At 47.3% G+C, this 21,939-nt stretch overlaps 1 protein-coding gene across 4 annotated transcripts in view; it reads left to right on the forward strand.

Moving 5' to 3' along the window:
- Positions 1–4,404: 4,404 nt before the first annotated feature.
- Positions 4,405–21,939, forward strand: part of POU2F1 (POU class 2 homeobox 1) — a 172,771-nt gene continuing 155,236 nt past the window's right edge. For 2 of the 4 annotated variants that reach the window (XM_039241914.1, XM_039241918.1), the window contains exon 1: positions 5,514–5,582. In XM_039241914.1, the coding sequence (XP_039097845.1) occupies positions 5,522–5,582 (61 nt within the window). In that variant the 5' untranslated portion in view covers positions 5,514–5,521. Of the gene's footprint in view, positions 5,188–5,513; positions 5,583–21,939 lie in introns of those variants that run through there. The other 2 variants (XM_039241917.1, XM_039241916.1) reach the window with 2 other exon arrangements.

Below are 21,939 nucleotides of genomic sequence, written 5' to 3' on the forward strand. Positions count from 1 at the left end.
ACAAGATCTGATTTGCTTCTTGCCGTTAACGTGGCCTGATATCTTGGGAACAACATCACCCCATAGCCCAAAACACCTGCAGGAATTTTGGTCACGGTATCTGTGTTCCAGATGGCAGGATGGGAAAAAAGGAGAAAGGGGCCTGCTTTAAGAGCTTTCCCAGAAATCCTACCCAACAACTCCTTAAACTCAGTAGCTAAACTGGTGTCACATGGTCACACATAGCTGCAAAGGCTTTCGTGGTGCACATGAGCAAGACGGACTGACACCTTCTCCTTCACACATTCCTACTGGTAATGAGGAATGACCAGTAACAGTAATACGTAGGCAGACTTCCTCATACCCTTGACTACTTCTATACCTTGTGCATGTGTGTGTGTATGAATAAAACCATATATATAGATTTTTGTCACCACCAGCACAATCAGGATCCAGAACCCCCCAAAATTCTCTCACTTGCCTCTCCCTTATAGTTTCACCTTCTCCCACCATTACTCACTGATCTGTTTTCCATCACTGTAGTTTTGTGATTTCAATGTCATGTAAATAGAACTATATAGTAGGATTCCTTTTGAGCCTGCCTTCTTTCATTCAGCGTCTCCGAGATTTATTGAAGTCAATGTATGTTGTATGTGTCCATAGTTCATTCCTTTTTATCACTGAATAGCATTCCACAGTATGAATGCACCCCTGCCTGTTTATGCATTCACCTGAGGAAGGACATTTGGATATTATCTAGTTTTTGGCAATTATAATAGAATGGCTATTTGTGTATGTTTCTGTGCAAACCTAAGTTTTCACCCATATTTTTATTATGATGAGATTACATGCAAGGACATTATTTATCACTGTGTTCTTTTTCCACACTGAAACATATGAAGCTCTGGGATTTTGCCTGATCCAAAGCAAGCAGCAGACTGTTAGTTAAGAAAGAGTAAGCACCTGACCTGTATAGGAATCTCAGCTCTACCACTTAAATTTTTTTAATGTTTATTTACTTTTGAAAGGGAGAGAGAGAGAGTACAGGCACATGGGCGCAATAGTTGGAGGGGCAGAGAAAGAGGGAGGCAGAGTTCAAAGCAGGCTCCTCGCTGCGAGCACAAAGCCCAACAAGGGGCTTGAATCTATGAACCATGAGATCATGACCTGAGCCGAAGTCGGACACTCAACAGACTGAGTCACCCAGGCGCCCCTCCGTTCTACTGTTTAATAGCGGTGTGGCATTGGACAAGTTACTTAGCACCTCTATGCCTCAATTTTCCCCATCCTGAAAAACTGAAGCAGTTGCCAGAATTCCCACACTGGATCTGTGACCTGTGGAGTAAGGACCTGCTATTATAGTGGGGAAGACCACGTGGAAGCCACTAGATCTACCTCTATCTAGGAAAATAGTAAACCCCAAACAACGCTGCATTCTTGGAGGGATTGCAGAGATTAGTGCCACCATCAAGGACTGGAATGATGTAGGGGTGGTCGTTCCCACCACATCCCCATTTATCTCTCCTATGTGGCTTGTACAGAAGACAGGTGGGTCTTGGAGAATGACAGTGGATTATTGTAAACTGAACGAGGGGGTGACTCCACTTGTACCAGATGTGGTGTCATTGCTTGAGCAAAATTAACACACCGCCTGGAAACTGATGAGTAGCTATCGGGCTGGCAGATGCCTTTTCTCCAACCCTGTCAATAAGAACCACCAGAAGCAGTTTGCTTTTGGCTGCCAAGGCCAGCCATACACCTTCCCTGCCCCACTTCGGAGGTACATCCACTTTCCAGCTCTACGTCATAATTTTGTTCAAAGGAATCTTGATCTCCTTTCCTTTCCACAGGCTATTCTGATCCATTATACTGATGATCTCATGCTGATTGAGCAAGAAGTACTAACAGCCTTAGACCTATCGGGAAGACATCGGTGTGTCACAGGGTGGGAAAGCTGGCACAAATCCAGGGGCCTTCTATCTCAGTGAAAAATTTAGGGGTTCAGTGGTGTGCGGCATGTCAGCAGATCCCTTCTAGGATAGAGTGTCAGTGATTGCCTCTGGCCCCTCCTACAATCAAGAAAGAGGCACGATGCCGAGTGGGCCTCTTTGGATTTTGGAGGCAATATAGTCCTCATTTCCAAGTCATTTTCCAAGTGACTCAAAAAGCCATTGGATGAGGAGAGAGTCCACGACACGCCCAGAGTGCTGTGCCAGCTGCTCTGTCATCTGGGCCACATGATCCAGTAGGTCCAGTGGTGCTGGAAGTGGCAGGTACGTGCTATCCCTGCCAGGTAAGGACACACCTAGGGCCTTTGGGAGGCCCTAACTTGCAGCCCAGACCCTCAGGATTCTAGAGCAAAGCCTGACATCCTCTCTGGAGAATATTCTTCTTTTGAGAAATAGCTCTTGGGTTCTACTGGACCTTAGTAGAGCCTGCATGCTTACCCTGGGGTCACCAAACTGTTATTGAGACCTGAGGGGCTCATCACGGACTGAGCATTATCTGACTCCTGAGGAGGGGTACTCCACTCCGAAAGTGCTACGTGAGTTTTCTAATTTATACAGACAGAAATCTAGGGAACCTGTGTGGGAAGGGATATTAAGGGTCTGGGATAATGGTAGATGGAACATAAAGTGGATTTCTAAACCTCCACAGTTCTCTGTATAAGCCAATTCCTTGTAACAAATCTCTTTCATGTATATGGTTGATCCTTGAACCATAGGAGTTTGAAGTATGCAGGTCCACTTACATACAGATTTTTTTGCTGTATAGTCCTGTAACTGTGAGGTTTTTACCGCATTTTCTTTTCTCCAGCTTGCTTTATTGTTAAGAATATAACATATAACATATGTAGACTAGATATAACAAAATGTCATTTTATATTTATTTATAATACATATAACATACAAAATAGTGTTGATCGACTCTTCGACTATTTATGTTATTGGTAAGGCTCCCAGCAACAGGAGGCTGTTCATAGTTAAGTTTTTGAGGAATTAAAAGCTATCCTTGGACTTTTGCCTGCGTGTGTGTGTGTGTGGGGGGGGGAGTCAGAAATCCTAAACCCTGCCTTGTTCAAGTGTCAACGTCATAATGAAAGTCATATATATATATATATATATATAGTATATCTGATTTTGGCTTTGTTTCTGTGGAGAATCCTAATATAGGCAAGTTATGTAACATCTCCATGTCTCAATTTCCCCATCCTGGAAAATTGGGATTAAGTTTCTACCTCCCAGAGCTGTGAGGATTGAAAAAAAGAATTGATACACATGAGTGTGCTGAGGTCGAAGCAGTGTTTTATACATTTTGGCATTTTCACCACCCGAGTAAAGTTTATGGCAGAATGCAGATGTTCATAAATATTTGTTGACTAAATGACTTTATCAATTTTTAAAATAATCCCAACATATATACCTGTATTATTCATTATTTTTTATTCAGCAAATATTTATGAAGATCTACGATGCCCAGGCATAAATATTTTCATTAGGAGGAAAATGAATCATTGATATAGGCTATTTTAAAGTATTTTTTTTCCCTCACAGAGCTATTCTTCCTTCAATAAAAATTCACCCCACGAAATTTTCTTTTTATGGAAATGAGATAAAGAATGAATAGCACTTGCACTGGCTTCAGTTACTTTCTGAAAGTCCTATTAACTTACTTCTTAAACAAAAGAGCAAAACAAAGGGTAAACAGAAGATGGGAATTTAAGGTATTTGGGTTGTCTTAGTGGAGGTAATTTCAAATTCGTTACCCTCAGAGGAGGGGCATGTCTTCCCCTACAGTAATACTGTTGAATATAGCTTACGCCACATTTCCGGATTAATTGTGACATGATTGAAATTTGCATTTCCTTAACTGTGTGGTGTTGGTGTGGCTTGAAATAATTAGATTATATGGTGGTCCAATTATTTGAACAGTTATGTACACACCCTAAGGCCTAATTACCATGAATAAATCAATCCCACCCCAAATTCATTGGCCGTCACTGACAATCGCGTCAACTGTACTTGCTCGGGGTAAGGAATTCAAAGAGGAGGCGAAGACCCGTGATTAAAACCTGAGTCGTTAGAATAACCGCTGATTCCCTTAGAGATCCGATTCCTTCAGTGTAGAATCTCAAGTCCGACTCCATTTAGACTTCACAGTCATGTCTCTCTTCAAGCCGAGACTATATAGGATTTCTTTCTTCCCACCTTTCTTTTCTTTCCCTTTGCTTACCAGGAGACACACCTTTCTTCTTATTCTTGAAAAACATTGGGGGCTATTTTCAATACTCCTGGAAAAACAGGAGGGCTTTTAAAAAAATTCGTAAAAGAGTTAGACCTGGGTCTTGTCCAGGGAAATTCACCGTTTAAAGAAATCTCAGAATACGACGGAAATAAACATATTGACAACAGAAGACGCCTGCTATCATGTTTACTCTGAGAAACACAGAGAAGTAAAATTCCTGATGAAGCTACTGCGGGTCTCGACATCTTGATTCGGCAGGTCACCCGCGTCCAGCTCACGGGAGAGGTTTCAACACGCCCCCAAGCGAAACGGGGACCGCGTTGGTGCAGACGACGGGCTGCGCTGACCGCTCGCTCCGACGCGGGGGGCGGCGACCGAGGCGCGTCAACGCCCCACCGCGGGAGGGGCGGCAGTTAGCGACCCCAACGCCGGGCCCCCAGACGCCGGCGGTGTTAGAACCGAATAGAGCAGAGGCGCTGCGGGCTAATTAAAGCCAGAGCCGGACACGCCCCCTCGCGCAGGCCGCGGCCGGGTCTCCGGCGTCTGCAGGGCTGGGGGCGGGGACTGGTCAGGATTCAAATTTGAGGCGGGCCGCCCGCGCGCAGCCCAGCAGGTGCCTCGGGCCGGCCCCCCGCGGCGGCCGCTTCCGCCCCTACCTGCCCGCCGGGCCGGAAGTTACCTAGCGGGGCAGCGGCCCCTCCTCCGTGGTCAGCCGTTCAACTGCGCCGAAAGCCTTAAACGGCGCGCCGCGCGGGGGCCGCGGGGGCCGGCCCGCCCGCGCTGCCCCGCGCGTCTGCGCGCTCCCGGCGGCCGCGTCCCCCGCCCTCCTGAGCGGGCCGCGGGCCGCCGGGGGACCCCGGAGTGGCGCCGGGCGGGCCGCGGGGCGGGGCGCGAGGGAGGATTATAAGAAGGGACGAGCGCTCCACGTCCCACACAGGTTACGCTTCAAGGAGCCGAGGAGAGGTAACGCATGCGCCGCCCGCGTCCCCGGCGCGTGGAGGAAGTCGCGCATGTGCAGAGCCGAGAGGGGAAAAAATGCGGCCAAGGGGCGACCGGCAGCGTGAGGGCGCTTTCGCGAGCGAGGAGGCGCGGCGGGCGGCCGGCGCGTGCGCAGAGCGCCCGAAGGGGTGGGGCTCCTCCGAGGGGACGGCCTCGCGCGCCCCCTGGCGCGAGCCCGGGGAGAGGAAGGAGCGGGAGGGGGCGGAGAGGAGGGAGGAGGCACGGAGGGCGGGAGGGGGGAGGGGAGCGGAGCGAGGGAGGGTTTATCGACCGGGCGATTTTGGTTAAAATATTCAAAATGGCGGACGGAGGAGCAGCGAGTCAAGATGAGAGTTCAGCCGCGGCGGCAGCAGCAGCAGGTAATCATTACAGCATTTTACATATTCATATTCATACTCAACCCCGGCTCCGCTGCCCCCCCCCGCGACTTAGCATAATTTATTAGTACTCAGGATTATTATAATTAACGGCGGGGAGATGGGGGGCCGGGGAGCGCGGAGCCCCCGCCGGGCGCCGAGCGGAGGGGGAGAGAGGCTCGGGGCGGCCGGGCGGAGGGGGAAGACCAGGGGCAAAGGGGGCTGCGATCCGGCGCCCTCCTCCTGCCCCCGGCCCACCCCGCCCGCGGCCCCGGCCCTCCCTCCGCCGCCGCCGCCGCCGCGCCGCCGAGCCCGAGCCCGAGCGGGGCCGCGGGGCCGCGGGGCCGGGGCGCAGGAGAGGACAATAAAGGCGTTTTACATATTCATAGCCGCGGGGCCGGCGGGCGCGGGCGGGCGCCCCGGGCCGGGCGGGCGCGGGGTGGGGGGGGCGCGGAGGGGCACGGAGGTGGCGGCCGGCACAATGCCGCGAGGGCGGCGGGGCCGGAGCGGACCCCGGCGGCCGGGCAGCCCCACGCGTCCCCCCGCCGGGGGTGAGCCCGCGCGGGGGGGCGGGCGGCCCGAGGGCGGCCGGGGGTGCGCCCGGGAAGAGCGCGCCGCCGCCGCCGCCCCGGGGTCCGAGCGGGGCTGAGCCGGGGGGTCACGGCCCCGGGCACCTCGGCCGCGCCCCGCTTGTCCGCGCTGTGGCGGCCTGACCTGAGCCAGGCCTGCGCTCCAGGCGGGTAGGGGGTGAGTGGTCGCGGGCGCTGCGAGGTGGCCCCGGGTGGGGGGGGGGTGGCGGGGGTGGGGAGCCCGCGCAGGGGGTCCGCTTCGCCCCCTCCGGGGCGGACGGGGTTGAAAGGCGGCCCTCGTGGGAAGTTCCCCTCGGCGGGGGATGCCGTCCGGGGCCGCCCCATGTGCTCCGGACCGTCGGCCAGCCGTCCCCGGGGCGCTGGAGGAGCTCCCGGTCTCCCGTGGACCGCGCCTGCCCCCGGGAGTCGGGCTGGAGGTGCCCGGCGTGGCCCAGCCTTCGCCTCCCCGGCCCCCCGCCCCCCTGCGCCCCCCCCGCACCCCCGGCGCCCCCCGAGGGCCTGTGGCTCCCAGGCCCCAGAAGCTCCCGGAGGCCTCGCAAGGACTCGGGTGTAGAGGCTGCCCTCCTGCCCTTGCCCGGCACCGGCCGGCCTGACGAGCTGATGATCTCGATGCCCCCTCGCCCGTTGGGGTTCGGCAGGGGCGGGGGTCCCCCTCCCCGGCTCGGCGGCGTCGGTTCCGCGCTGGGTGCTGGGTCCCCTCCGCTGACTGCGGAGCCGAACCTCTCTCATTTGAATAATGTCTAATTCGGGGAGGTTTATATTATTGAAATGGCCGCCTGGCTTTCCCCGCCTCTCATGTTTAGTAATTCAGACCTTTAATAACAGCCACTCACAGCCCAACGCCGTGTTTATATTTTACATTCGCCCCATGTGCTTTTGTGGTTCGATATGATTCTTTTTTTTTTTTTTTTCCTTGGCAATCCGCGGGCTGTGAGCTCGAGCCCGTGCTGCGCCGGGCAGGGCGGGGAGGGCGAGGCCGAGGCTCCCCCGCACTCGCCTAGGCCTCGCCTCTGCCGCTGGGTTTATTCACTCATAACCGAGGGACTCCCCCCAACCTGCCCGCGTGGACCCGGCCTCCGCGGCAAACAAACCCTCCCGGGCCTGAACCGGCCTTCCGCCAGCTCCGGGCCGAGCCCCCACCCCGCCCTGTTCGGTTTCTCCTAACAGGACTTTCTGAGAGTTTGCAGTAGTGTTAGGCCTAAGGAGGGAAAAAATCTCATTTTCAGAGGCGAGTGAAACCCCTTTTGACTTCATACAAGTAAGTGTCGTCACTTTAGTGATAGCTCCCCCTGCCCCTTGGCTTCTCCCTCCAAGTTCAACACCTCGAGGTTTTGTAAAGGTCTGCACTCCTTGTAAAACCAAGGGTTTTGTTTTTTTCCCTAGGAGTTGTAGAATGGCTAAGTGTGTGAGAAATTCCAGTTACCAGCACTTTCAGAATGCCTCAGTGCTGCGTTTCCTCTTCAGCTTCTTCCTTCTAATTGAGGATAGGGCGGATATTAATTTTGTGCCCCCCTGTCCAGGTTTGCGGGTTTTAAACGGGAGCATGCCTAAACAGAAGCGGGGTTATGTTTTCTTTGAGTGTTTGTGTCCTGGTTAAATGAGGGAACACAGCAGAATAAACACAGCCCTGCGTCTTCCCTGGTCTCGGCACTGACTCTCCCCCAGCACACCCACCTCTGTTTAAGTTGTCAGAATTGATTGTATGTTTTATGTAGAATCAGGACATTTGGCCTGTGAAAGTCAGGCTAACTTGTGTTGTTTAGAAGAAACAATGTTCATTTTTGGTTTTTCTCTTAGTAAAGCTTTTTTTCCTTTTCATTCTATATAGGTTTAGTGTGTTGGATAAAAACACAGAGTTTCTTCTCATTGGTGGGTTTTTTTTTTTTTTTTTTTTAACCCCGGCTAGTAAAGTACCAGAGAAGTGTTACTTAGCTCTGATGTGTTAAACCTTTGAAATTATAAGGCACTTTATTTATGGTCAGTTGCGAGTTACATATTTTGGGAGACATAAGTCTTCTTTAATTTGTAACCAAATTGTAGATTTGATGGGCTAAAAGCAAGCCAATTTCAAATAACCAGTTCTCTTCATTTTTCCACTTTCACATCCAGTAGGCCGCCCTGAATACAGGGGGGGCATGGAGGGGGGGAAATCTGTAGCTTCCATGTGAATGTTCAGGTGACTGACTGCTTCCGAGGCCCGAAGCATGAGGTCGAATGGACAAAAAGCAGTAATATGATTTCATGCCTTAAATAGCATATGTTTTTGCACCCGATTCCCAAGATGTGGTCAAGCTGATGATGTCATTGGACAGAGGACAAGGTGCAGTTAATTTGATTTATTGTCCTGAGGTGAAGTGTAGCAGTGAAACCTTCTCATAGGGAACCCATTTATCTCAGGACAATTTCCTTTATGGCTGCAATTTAACCACTACCGAGGCTGTAGATATTTTATCCAGGATGATAAAATGTATGCTGAGTTTTACAAACAAAATCCCACCGTTAGACTTTTTGTCATGCAGAAAAGATGAGTATTGGTAACGGGCCTTTTGGTTGGCATTTAATGCTGTTATGAAAATTCATTTCTTTAAGTTCTCAGGTGGAGACCATGGGTTTTAAGTAAGTATAATCTTGGAAGTGATCAATATAAATGCTTCTTTTAGAGAGGTTCTTTGTGACCTCCCAAACTCCAATAAGAAACTGCCAGGCCAAAGAAGGAGAGATTATTTGCCTTAGTACCTATTTAATGAGAACAGTGAAGTTGAAGAGAATGAGTGCTATACGTTCTTTTAAACCCTGAAATTACAGTGTTTAAAAAAAGATGGATATTTACAAGAAAGCACGTGCTCTGCGAACAGTTCAAAAAATAATTCAGAATTCCTTTTGGATTTGTCTTAAATTAGTCTGGACAAATTTACGTATTTTGATTGATCAGTGATTTTTAAAATTATTAGATTCTGAGGCAGTGATTCTGCATACAATTTTTGACGTAGATTTTCCTTTTAGACATTTTTCATCATAGTTTTAAGTACTTTATCTTAAAGTGCTCAATAAAACGCCCTAGGAATGTGTAGGATGTTGTGCTTTATCCCTAACTTTTCCAAGCTCGATAGAGTATTTTAAATTACTTTTGAGCCTTAGTAAGGTTATAATCTGTCCGTCTCCTTATACACCTGTCTGGCAGGCTTCTCACACGTTTTCAGAAGACGCATTGTCACTTCCTTAACTTGCCCCACCTGCTGATTATAATGTTACTGTTGAGTTTAGATCTTAAAAATTCACGTGGCAGCTGACCAAATGTTTTTAATGTTTGAAAAGACCGTTGTGCTTCTAAGCCATTACTGTAATTTTAAACATCTTTTCCAAACTAATTTGTGATTCCTTTCATTTTGTCATTGTCAAAACTCCCAGGAATCAAGGAAAAACCAACAGTGACTATTGTTCAGGTATAAATTGTATAGTATTCTGCCGTATTTTTAATTTACTATTCTTTGCATTGATAAGCAGCGTAAAGCAGAAGAAATGAAATGTGTTTTATTGCTGCCTAGATTTAAGTACTGTTAATCTGTTCTTCATCTGGTCATCTGGTTTCAGGATAAGTTTAGGGCTCAGAATGTTAAATTGTTCTTCTCAAGCTACCAAAGGTGTTTAAAGGAGCCTCGACTGTCTTAGGCAGGTGCTTCTAACATGGCCGAACCAGAGGGGCGTCTGGGGGTCTCAGCTGGCTAAGTGTACGACTCTTCTCAGGTCATGATCTCCCGGTTCGGGAGTCTGAGCACCACACTTGGCTCTCTGCTGTCACCACGGAGCCCCCTTGGGACCCTCTGTCTCCGCCCCCCCCCACCTTGCCCCCAACCTGCTTGTTCTCTCTCTCAAAATAAGTTAGTATACTTTAAAAAGCTTATAATATAAGTGAGGTAACTAAGTCATGTAGTATCCTAGCCTTCCCCCAAAGCTTAAAAAAAAATAAAGACAGACCTGGAGATTTGAATGTTATCTTTCCGTAAGTGTTTGGCATTAACGGTGGAATACTTGAAGTTTCTTGAATCTATATTATTTGATCTGGATTCGGTTGTATGTCTTTGTGTTTAAGTTGTTTTTAAAATTGATCATTCACTTGCATGAATATGTTTCCTTCGTACTAGGAAGACTATAATATTATGTAGCGGTGATTGCCTCGTTATTAATGGTTATTTTTGTTTGCTTCTTACTTTGAAAGCACGCAGCTCTACTCTTTGCATGGTAGTTTTCCAAACACTGTTAAAATAATTTGAAAAAAATTTCTAAATGTTTATTTATTTTTGAGAGACAGCGAGCAAGCCAGGGAGAGGCAGAGAGAGAGAGAGGGAGAGAGAAATCCCAAGCAGGCTCTGCCATGTCAGTGCAGGGCCCGATGCTGGGCTTGAACTCCCAAAACCGTGAGATCGTGACCTGAGCGGAAACCAAGAGTCCGTCCGACGCTTAACCGACTGAGCTGCCCAGGCGTCCCTGAAACTATTAAAATACTGGCATATGGCTGTCACTAACTTGTTTTAATACAGCAGTACTTGTTCATTTACATGGTTTTTGTGATCAGTAAGTACTATGAAGTGCAGTTTTAAGCAGGGATGTTTTCCCACTGGAAGTGATTGGGTTTCAAACTATTGTAAACAATAATTGTTTACAGAGTGGAATAAGTAACAAAATAAGCTCCTTTTGGGTCACTTATGTTCTGGTTTCTGTTGCCTGTTTTAATGTTAAATGCTTGAGCAAACGTGCTTATTATCTATTTCTTCAAGGCAGTCCAGTATTAGGCGTTAGCACGTGCCTGTGATGGTTACACATCAGCCTCACCTGAGGTTCTGTATCCCTTCTGAATGCTTTCCTTCTTTTTTTTTTTTTTTGGAAACTCTTTGGGCAGGGATTTTGTTTAATTCTTTTATTGTACTGCTTAAATAAGACAAATAACTTTTTGAGGAGAATCAGGGTTGAAAGAGGTAATAATAATTGCAGATTATAGAGAATAGCATTTTGTGCATTATTGACATTTAGTGAATAAAGATAATAACTTTACAGGTTTATATTTCTTCGTAGGCTATTTACACTGATGCGAGTGTTATCTAGTCATTTCCATGGGAAGAGGCAGTCTTAGGGCCTTCCTACTCCTCCAGCCTCCCAGCCTTCCTCCTATTTCTTCTTAGGAATAAATCTGTTTTATTTTGTACTGAAGTATTTCTATGTTCTAAACTGGCTGTGAGCCCTTATAGACTCTTTCAGCAGTAATAGCAGTGGGGAAAAAGTAGCATGAGTGGAGCCATTGCCTGACTTACTGATCCATTTACAATATAGTTAGAATTTGGAATATGAGTTTCAGACCCTCTGATTCAAAGAAACTCTTTACATATTATGCACGTAGCTTCAAGTTCTTCGTGTTTTTACTATAGGGTGTTATTGAGCATTGATGGGTTATGTTGTTTGTACTTAGTTGCTGATATAGCTCCTTTGGGTTTTATTTTTGTTTTTTTTCCCCCAGTTAAGCAAATACTCAAGTTTTCACTGTTGCGTGATTTTGCTGACAGGACTAGTAATGAACAAAAGAAGAATCAGCAAGCCTCTAGATTTATCAGATTTTCTTTTTAAAGTACTGTCCAGGAAACTGGGATAGTCATCCAGAAAAGGATACATAATATTAATTAAAAAAAAAAAAAGACAATGTGAAAAGCGCAAAACTAAGCTCAGTGTGAGTATTGGCAGTAGCTTTACTTAACCTGCAATGTTGAAAGTCATCGCAAGTACAGTTTCTTTTGTCACATGATTTATTTCATAATTCTCTGTGACGTTATTGGGCTTTATTTTGGAATCATAACAATAGTATGTAAAGCTAAATCGGTAAAATAATAAAAATTATGGTAGGTCTTTTTTTTGCGGGGGGGGGACTAGTGAGTTTTCTCTTTGTAATAGAAGCTATCAAGAGGAATGGCTGGGAAGTGAGTATTGTGTTGTGTCTTCGAACTCCTTTTTGTTTAACATGAGGTCACGTCCAGTAATGGGGCTGCACCGACTGGCTTTGTAATTTACTGTGTGAACATACTTTTTTTTACAGAAAAGTGACTTACCTGTTTCCTTGATTGAGAACATTTATTTTAGTGGTCTGCTTAATGATAGAAATGTCTTTTTTTTTTTTTTTTTTTTGGCTGATTCATATTGCAGCAAGAAAGTATATTATAAACAGTCTTTTAAAAACACCTTTCATAGTTTACAAAATGTTATCTGGTATGTACCTGGTCTTATGCCAGTTGTCTTTGGGGATCACAAGGAAAATATGAGACTATGCTAGGGAGGAGTTGGTATCTTTTCATAGCAAGGAAAATTAAAAAACCAAGTCTGTAATTGCATGTTAGACTGTGCAGCAGGTAATAGTGATCAGAGTAGACATCAGGATGTGTCCACGTTTGCGGGAACCAGAGCCTCCCAGAGCCTCTGTATGTAGCTGGAAGGTTCTGTGGGTGCCGCGTGTCCTCGAGCCTTTGCAGGTGAGGCCACATTCCCACAGCCGTTCAGAGCCTTGCCCTCAGTCCCTTCACTGTGGAGGCCGCCTTCTGACTGTCTGGACTCCCCCCACAGCCCCAGCCTCTCTGCAACATCGCTGCTCTAAGTAGAAGAGTTTTAAAGCCGAGCCCAGGAAAAGGCTGAAAGAATTAGGAACGGGAAGACAGACAGACCAGCATATTGCCGGGGAAACGTTCAGGGTCGTAGGTAAAGAATGAGGCATTTGTTCTGTGTGCAGGGAGGCTTTTGGTGGTTTTTAAGGAAGGAATCCCGTGATACAGTGCTGTTTCAGGACTACTGTGATGCTGTACAAGATGGTTGGAAATCGGAAGCAGAGACCGGATCCGTGGAAACCAGTGTATAGAAATCGAGGTGTGTGGTTTGCTGACTAGTTACTTTAAATGCTGTTGGACATACAGAGGACAGTCACCTGAGCTCAAGAGGCTTTCAGTCCAATACTGATGCTATAAAATAGAGAATCCAGGATAAATATGTTGACATTGTCCAGTTAATCACACAGAATAAGGGCCTTTGGGAGAAATTCTTGCTGGGTCTTTACATTAGAAGCTATTCTGTTTCTCACTGATGGCTTTGTTTTTCGTCTTCTGGACACTGGGTTGTCTAACTGACTAAGTTTTCTTCAAATCAAACTGCAGTGTTCGGACCAAGCTATTAACCTGACAGGTGGGAAAGGCAATCACGATGTGCATTTTTCTTAGCCTCCTCATTCCCAGTTCCATTTTATGTCCTTTTGTTTTATATTTCTTTGATTTATGCTTCTGTCTTTAAACTCTTGTTATTTTGTGTTTGATGTGGGCTGCCTTATATCCTTTCTGGAGCAAGGCAGGCATAAATAAAATAAAATTACCGTCACCATAACATAATGATAATGTCTGTATTTTTATAGCACTTTAAAGTTTATAGCAGCCCTCTCATTTTCATTACTTGGTCCTTTCAGGCAAGTATTATTATACCCATTTTATAGTTGAGTAAAATAAAGCCTAGATTAAGTGACTTTCCCCAGGTCCTGTGCTCAGGAAGCACAGTGTGTTTGGGGAACAGCGGGACTTCTGGGTAGATATTACTTAGGCTGTGCAGTGGGGATGCTGTGAGGGTGCAGTGGGGGTGCAGTGGGGGTGCTGGAAGGTAACATACTCTGGTCTGGGGGCTCTGCATGCCCCGGGCTCCTGGTGTAGGGTCTGGGGACTCTGGGCTCCTGGTGTAGGGTCTGGGGGGCTCTGGGCTCCTGGTGTAGGGTCTGGGGGGCTCTGGGCTCCTGGTGTAGGGTCTGGGGGGCTCTGGGCTCCTGGTGTAGGGTCTGGGGGCTCTGGGCTCCTGGTGTAGGGTCTGGGGTCCTCTGGGGACTCCAGGCTCCTGGTGTAGGGTGTGGGTTTCTTCTTCTAGGCAGTAGGTATCCATTGAATTTTTTTGTTCTGGACTAGCCATGATCAAAGCCCTTAATTTTAAGTGTTTAGCAGCTAATGAGAGTCCAGGGGGATGCTAAGGTTTCGAGTTTAGATTATAAAGAGCAGTGCCCAGTAAACAGAGCAGGGAGGCTGGAAGGGGGAGCCATTGGGAGACTAGGCGATGAATTCAACTTTGGAAATGTCGGTTGAGACATGATCGGTGGCGATTATTGGATTATAAATTCAGTGTGAAAATCAAAACAGTTTTACTGACTTAAATGTGTGATAAACGTACAAACATTAGGGTTGAGATTTGTGCTCATGGCACTGTGTCTGAGCAGTGTAGGTTCTAGGCATCTCATTTTGACTTTGCCACTGACTTCTGTGGTGGTTTCTTTCAGCGATAAGATGGTGATCATCCCTCTAACAAGGGATGCCGTGGGGAGGAACAAATTGATAGCAGAAGAGTTTTTTGAGTACTAGAATAATCTTTCTTACATGAGCACAGGAGTGAAGTCAGCAGTTTTATTACTTGTGTTGCTGTGAGAAGCTTCAGATTGATTCCGTGTGCGTGGGACTTCAGGTCACGTGTGCCCTTGTGCGGCAGCACCTCGGAGGGGAAGGTGCTCCCCTGGTGATCTTCTGAAGGCTGCCCCGTGGGGGTGTTGCCTTGCAGCTAACAGAAGCCCTGAGGGCGCTCCGTTATCTACGGCTGCCTGTGCCTTCTTATCTCCCACCCCTTCCTTACCTGGCCCCCTTCTCCACCACAAACAGTGCTGCTTTGATCAGGTTTTAGTTTTTAAAAAATGTTTATTATGTATTTTTGAAAGAGACACAGTGCGAGTGGGGGAGGGGCAGAGAGAGAGAGGGAGACGCAGAATCTGAAGCAGCTCCAGGCTCTGAGCTGTCAGCACAGAGCCCGACGCGGGGCTCAAACCCATGAACTGTGAGATCATGACCTGAGCCCAAGTGAGACGCTTAACCGATAGAGCCACCCAGGCGCTCCAGGTTTTAATTTTTTAAAAAAATCTACCTAGGGGCACCTGGGTGGCTCAGTTGGTTGCCTATGACTTCGGCCCAGGTTGCGATTGCATGTTTCGTGGGTTCGAGCCTGAGCCAAGTTTTGAGCTGGCAGCATGGAGCCCGCTTCAGATTCTCTGACTCCTCGTCTCTCTGCCCCTTCCCTGCTGTACACATGAGCTCTCTCTTTCCTTTTCAAAATAAAAAAATATTAAAAAGATAGGAATGGCTGGGTGGCTTAATTGGTTGAACGTGCAGCTCTTGACTTCGGCTTTGGTCATGATCTCACAGTCAGTGAGTTCAAGCCCCTCGTCAGACTCTGCAGTGCGAGTGCGGAGCCTGCTTGGGATTGTCTCTCTCCCTCTCTCTCTGCCCCTCCCTTGCACGTGCGTGTGTTCTTTCTCTCTCAAATAAACTTTAAAAATTCAAAAAAATTTAAAAAGTCTCCCACAGACTGTGGTGAGGAGCTGTTCGGGGGCGGGGGGCGGCCGCATTTCATTCCGACCCTTGTTTGGCCTCCCCCTGCCTCCCCTGCCTCCCCGTCCTGCCGCACGGCCCCGGCCCGGTAAGCCCACTGCCGGGTCAGGCTGACGTTTGGGGTGCTCGGTCAGAACCTGTGCTTAACCTGTCCCCCCTTTAGAATGTCAGGGCACTGATGGGGGTAGTGAATTGAGAGACCCGGGTTCTGCATCACCAGTTAGCTTTGTGACTCTGGGACAAGTTACTTCACTACTGACTTTTTCCCTTTTTCTGCATATTTGTAACTAAAAGAGTTTTCACACTTGTAAAAGCTGTTGGAGTTCTTTTTTTTTTTTTTAATGTTATTTATTTATTTCTGAGAGAGAGAGAGACAGCGTGAGCACAGGAGGATCAGAGAGAGAGGGAGACACAGAATCCCAAGCAGCTCCAGGCTCTGAGCTGTCAGCACAGAGCCCGACGCAGGGCTTGAACCCACGAACCGCGAGATCATGACCTGAGCTAAAGTTGGGCTTAACCGACTGAGCCCCCCAGGCACCCCTGTTGGAGTTCTTTTAAAATGAATTTTAGGCAGACGCTTATTATATAAAAGGTAAGAGTGGAGCGTTTCTGACTGAAGTGGGCGGCGGGGGTAGGAAAGGTGTCCTCTGTTTCCCACGTGGCCCTCAGGGCACCCTCACTGGATCCCGAAGACCCCTGCTCATCGCACTGTTTGAAAGCTGTTGTCCTTGCTTATCATAAAGGACCTGGCTACTGAAGAAGCTGATCTCTCAAGCCTCTGCTACTGCCCTAGTTTCTCTGAGTTTAGCACTTAATTTGTGTTCATTTAGCTAATTCAGCACTTCATTATACACAGGCTTATTTTCTTCTCTAATTGAGTTATGTAAGTAAATCTTGTCTCCTGTAAGAGCCTGGAGATCAAGAACACACTGCTAGGGACCGAGTGCCCAGTTAGCAGGTAACGCTGAATTGAATAAATTAGGGTTCTCAATCTTTGCTGGGAGAAGACCCATCCATGGGATTGTCTTGACATGCAAAGGCCCAGGTCTTACTTCTGGAGTTTCGAATACACTTAGAGGTCTGGCCATCCATTGTTTAAAGAAGCTTTACAAAGGATTCGGTAGCATTGAATGGCTAGGACAATTTAAATCAGGATAGTCGCATTTCAAGCCTGTTGCTTAGACTGTCTTGATCGGTGGTTCTCAGTGGACCGAAAAGCCTCTGTCTCAGAAAGACAAACAGAACTAGGAAGCCTGGATCCTTGTTGTCTGTAGCCCGGTGTAGCTTGCTTGCTTGCTTCCTTCCTTCCTTCCTTCCTTCCTTCCTTCCTTCCTTCCTTCCTTCCTTCCTTCCTTCCTTCCGTTTATTTCTGAGAGAGAAAGAGAGAGAGAGAGCATGAGCAGGGGAGGGGCAGAGAGGGAGGGAGACAATTCAAGGCAGGCTCCAGGCTCTGAGCTGTCCCCACAGAGCCCTATGCGGAGCTTGAACCCACCAACCGGGAGATCATGACCTGAGCCGAAGCCGGACACTCAGTCGACTGAGCCACCCTGGTGCCCGGCACTGTATAGCTTTTTGATGCTGAACAAATCACTTAACTTTTCTAGTCCATAGGATTCTCACTGATAAATTGTGGATTGTTTTCATGCTTTTTTTTTTCTTCTTTCTTTTTAAGCTATGGAATTCTTCAATACTATCTTTTGGGCGAAGGCCAGTAACCACAGATTCTTTGAGTAGCTTGGCTTTCATCTGAATATCATTTTAATAAATCTGTTAAGAGTATAAAGCATGGTAGGCTTGATCCTGTCTTAGCAAAAGGGCTAAATCACGTGAGGTGGGTAGTCCAGAAAGGTGGTTTTGGGATTTTTAATTGGAAACCTCTTATTAGAATGTGAGTGAACAAGGACAGTAAGCTTATCAGGAACTGTAGTACTTCTCGGTGTGAGCATGGACTGGCTTATAATTAACCAACCTGACTGGTCCTTCTGCATTCATTTAATTCAGTAAATATTTATAGAGCTTGTTTTATTCATTTCCATGTATGCAACATTGGAGATCGAATAGTGAGACAGGTATAGTTTTTGCCTTCAAAGCTTATAATCTGCTGGGCAAGTCCTACGTTAAATAACACTGTTCATACTTAGTTGAGCCAGAAAGCCAGAGTCCTCCGAGTAAGGTAGGGCCGTAAGCTCACTATACGGGCACCTAATGTGGGCAGGAGGGGTTGGGAAGGGCTCGCTGAGTAAAGGATGTTTACACAGACATGAAGAATGACTGACCGTTAACCAGTCCAAGGCCAAGTAGGAAGTAGGATTGCAGATGTCCTAGGCCAAGGGCATGGTCTATACATTACTCTTGAAACTAGTGAAAACACGACACTTTCAAGGAACTCACGTTTGGTCTGGTGGTCCAGAAAGCTAAGATTTAGCTGAAGAGCGGAAGATGATTTTCAAATTATGAGGCTATTTTCATGATCTTTGTCCTTTTGAATGGCCAAATGCACAGGCCAAATCTGTGGAAGAGACTCGATACTCTCTACCAAATGTAGTAGTTTCCAGTGACAATACCAACTAACATTACCAGGTCTCTGTGCCATTTCCTGTGCAGAATCTCTGTGTGTGTTTTCCTCTGGTCTTCACAACGGCCCCGTGAGGTGCGTGCGTGTGCCGTCCTCGTCTTTCACGTGAGAAAACTTGGTTAAAGACGCTCAGTGGCCCGTCTAGGTCTCTGACCCATTTTGATTGTGGCAGTAGGCAATTAAGAGAATTACCGTGCTCTTAATCATTACATTCTGTTGCAGGTCACTTGGATGGTAAAGTGTGTGACAGCCATTATTTCTGAGCTGATCCTTAGTGGACTGACACAGTGACACAGCCCCCAGGCCCAAATTGTGGTCTAGAACCAACTGTGTACTCCTCTCTGTCTTGCGGTTTGGAGAGATGGACATCTAACTGGTTACTAGGTCCAGTGTTAACCTGGATTTCAGGTGCCTCCACATGTTGCTTATAAAAATATTTTGAAACTCTTTGTGTATAGATTGCTGAACCTGGTAACCCATAAACCCTGAACGTTTTGGATTTCTGTTAAGAATTATATTTAAAACTAAAGCTATTTGCAGATGTTAGCATTCAGATAATTTTTATTTGGGGCATCGTTAATTTTATGTTTTCTCATGACCTAGTTTGCTACCTAGGAAGTAGGACTTCTGCATAGGACTTCTGGTATGTATCATTTTGATTAACATGTGCTTCAAGTATTTCAGTGTGTCTCAAAGGAGTTGTGACTTAAAATCGGTAGACAGGCAAATACCACGCATTTGTTTACCCCTCCCTCTCCAGGCTGCTCCTAAACCGGGGCTGTAGCTTTAAGTTGAGGAAACAGGACTGTTGAATATTGTTTCTGATAAATTAGGCATTTAACAGGCTTGGTGCCCTCAGTCCTGTGCACCCTGTTTGGCCCTGCCCGGCGTCCCCGCGTGCAGCTGCCGGCTCCGGCTTTGTCCGCGCTGCGCTGCCCGCAGCCGGGCGGCCGCTCCCCCGCGCTTTCCCCCGCGGGCGGCCCGCAGCGGTCCCGGCGACCCGCGTTCCCAGGCCGTCAGCCAGAGAGGGACTGGGGGAAGTCCTCCGCGCAGCAGCACTGTCGCCGGGAAGGCAGTTAAGTTCAGGAGTGGTGCTGCAAGAAATGGTGGTGGGGTTTCAGGGACTCAGACTAGAACGGCAGGGCCATCGCCAGCTCGCGATGCCGGAATCTCCCCCCCTCGGTGACGCGCTGCCGTGAGGACCCGTTATTGAGCCCCTTTCCTGGAATGTGCTCCTGAGGACGTGCGGACACTGGCGCCTGGTGCATCCGCATCTCCAAACCCGGACCCTAGATGGGCCTGCCCCTCCCGTATGTGCGCGGAATTTAAAACGGGAATCAGTGTGCGTCTGCTGTGTAACTTGCCCGCGTCCCCTTTGCTTAAATTTTTTCTTGGCTCCCTATTTAGAATTTGTTCAGGTAAATAAAATAGTCTTTTTTATTTGCTAGGTGTAACCTTTGGGTAATTTTGAGGCCGACTTCCCCCCACCTTTTTTTTTCTCATTTTTTATTTAAAGATTTCTGAACTTTATTTACTTGAATGGTTTATAGTGGCATAAATAACAAATGACACAGTATCTTATTGTATAGATGGGTCAATTATTTGCTTGATTCCTTTTGATCTAAGCATCCCATGTATAGTGCTTTATTTTTAATTTAATTTCATTTTTTTATGTTTTATTTATTTCTGAGAGAGAGAGAGAGAGAGAGAGAGAGAGAGAGCATGAGCAGGGGAGGGTCAGAGAGAGAGGGAGACACAGAATCTGAAACAGGCTCCAGGCTCTGAGCTGCCAGCACAGAGCCTGACACGGGGCTCAAACCCATGAACCATGAGATCATGACCTGAACCGAAGTCGGACGCTTAACCGACTGAGCCACCCAGGCGCCCCTATTTTAATTTTAATTTTTTAGTTTTTATTTGTTTACTTATTTAGAGAGAGAGCGAGAGAGTAAGCGAGCGAGCAAGCAAGCAGGGAAGGGACAGAGGGAGGGAGAGACAGAACCCCAAGCAAGTTCTGTGCCATCAGCACAGAGCCCAGCACAGGGCTTAAACTCAGGAATAGTCAGGTTATGACCTTAACTGAGATCAAGAGTTGGATGCTTAACCAACTGACCTACTCAAGTGTCCCGATTTTAAAACATTTTTTAAAGGTTTTATTTTTAATCTCTGCACCCAACATGGGGCTTAAACTTATAACACTGAGATCAAGAGTCACATCCACTAAGCCAGCCAGGTGCCCCTATAGTGTTTTATTTTTTTAAATATAAGTCATTAGGAATAAGAATTGCAGGATAAAAAAGTTACACATTTAAATATTTTGTACATGTTATCATATTACTCTTGGGAGAGGTACCATTCTGTATTTTTATCTACAGTATATATTTTACCTACAATATTTGATAATGTCAGTTTCCTCACAAACTTCAAATTTTTACTTTGTTGATAGATGAAAAATATCTATGAACATATTTTCATTTTCACATTTTTATTGTAGGGTATCATTCCATTTTTTTCTTTTTCTGTACATTTTTCAAATGTCAGTGATCTTTTTTTTCTTGTTCTGCACTGGTTCCAGCCTTTTTAGAATATTTGTGGTTTTCCTGAAAATATATAAGTTACATATTGTCTTTACATGAGTACCTCCCCCTTCTTTCGCTAATTAATGCCCATATGTCTTTTGAGAAGCAGTTCAGGGATGAGAGAAGAGATTGGGTTACCAAATGGGAACTCTGGAAACTTCCCCGTTGCCTTCCCCATTTCCCCAAACTCTGCAGAGTCAGGATTAGAGACCTTTTCTCTGTTTCTACAGATAGTAGTCCAGCATCTATTTTAGCACTTTTAATTATTGACTAACTTGTTTCTCTTTTTCGGAATAGCTTAAACTCTGTGAGGTTGAAGACTGCATTTTATCTCTGCTTGCTATGTATTTGGTGCTTAACAAGGTTGTGTTTATTTTCTGCCTGTACAGAATTAATTTTATACTTGTTACACCAAACAGTATTTTAAACACTGACATAAATTCTCTAATAAGATAAAGCAAAGATAAAAGCAGCATCTTAGAAACAGGATAACACCATCAGTCTTCAACTACTATTGCATTTGAACTTTCATTTTTTTAAATAAAATGTTTTATTTATTTCTGAGAGAGAGCGTGAGCAGGGGAGGGACAGAGAGAGAGGGAGACACAGAATCGGAAGCAGCTCCAGGCTCTGAGCGGTCAGCACAGAGCCTGACGCGGGGCTCGAACCCACAGACCGTGAGATCTAAGCCTGAGCCCCCAGGCGCCCCTGAACTTTCATAATTGGACAGTGTATTCATGGACCAGTTTGTAGACAACTAGTTTTAACAACTTAACACGTTTAAGCGGATTTGACCGTCCTGAATTGTTTATTAGGTAGGAATTGTACAGACATTACCTGCGTTATGGTGGAGCTGGAGAGCATTGGGCTCCTCCCGGCTGCACGGCGAGAGCCCCCCGGCAGCCTGGAGGAGCTTGCGCCCTTTCCGTGGCTGTAGCGTCTGCCCCCGCGCCTGTCCCCGCCCTCTCGCCTGCCCCCGCGCCTGCCCCCCCCCGGCCCCCTCCCCGGCCCCCGCCCCTGGCCCCTGTGCCTGCCCCCTCCTCGGCCCCCTGCGCCTGCCCCCTACTTGGCCCCTTCCCCGGCCCCCGCGCCTGCCCCCGCCCCTGCCCCCTCCCCGGCCCCCGCACCTGCTCCCTCACCTCCCGCGCCTGCCCCCGCACCTCCCTCACCTCCCGCGCCTGCCCCCGC

The sequence above is a fragment of the Hyaena hyaena genome, unplaced genomic scaffold (assembly GCF_003009895.1).
Source record: "Hyaena hyaena isolate Hyena2069 unplaced genomic scaffold, ASM300989v1 scaffold_201, whole genome shotgun sequence".
In the NCBI taxonomy this organism is placed as follows: Eukaryota; Metazoa; Chordata; class Mammalia; order Carnivora; family Hyaenidae; genus Hyaena; species Hyaena hyaena.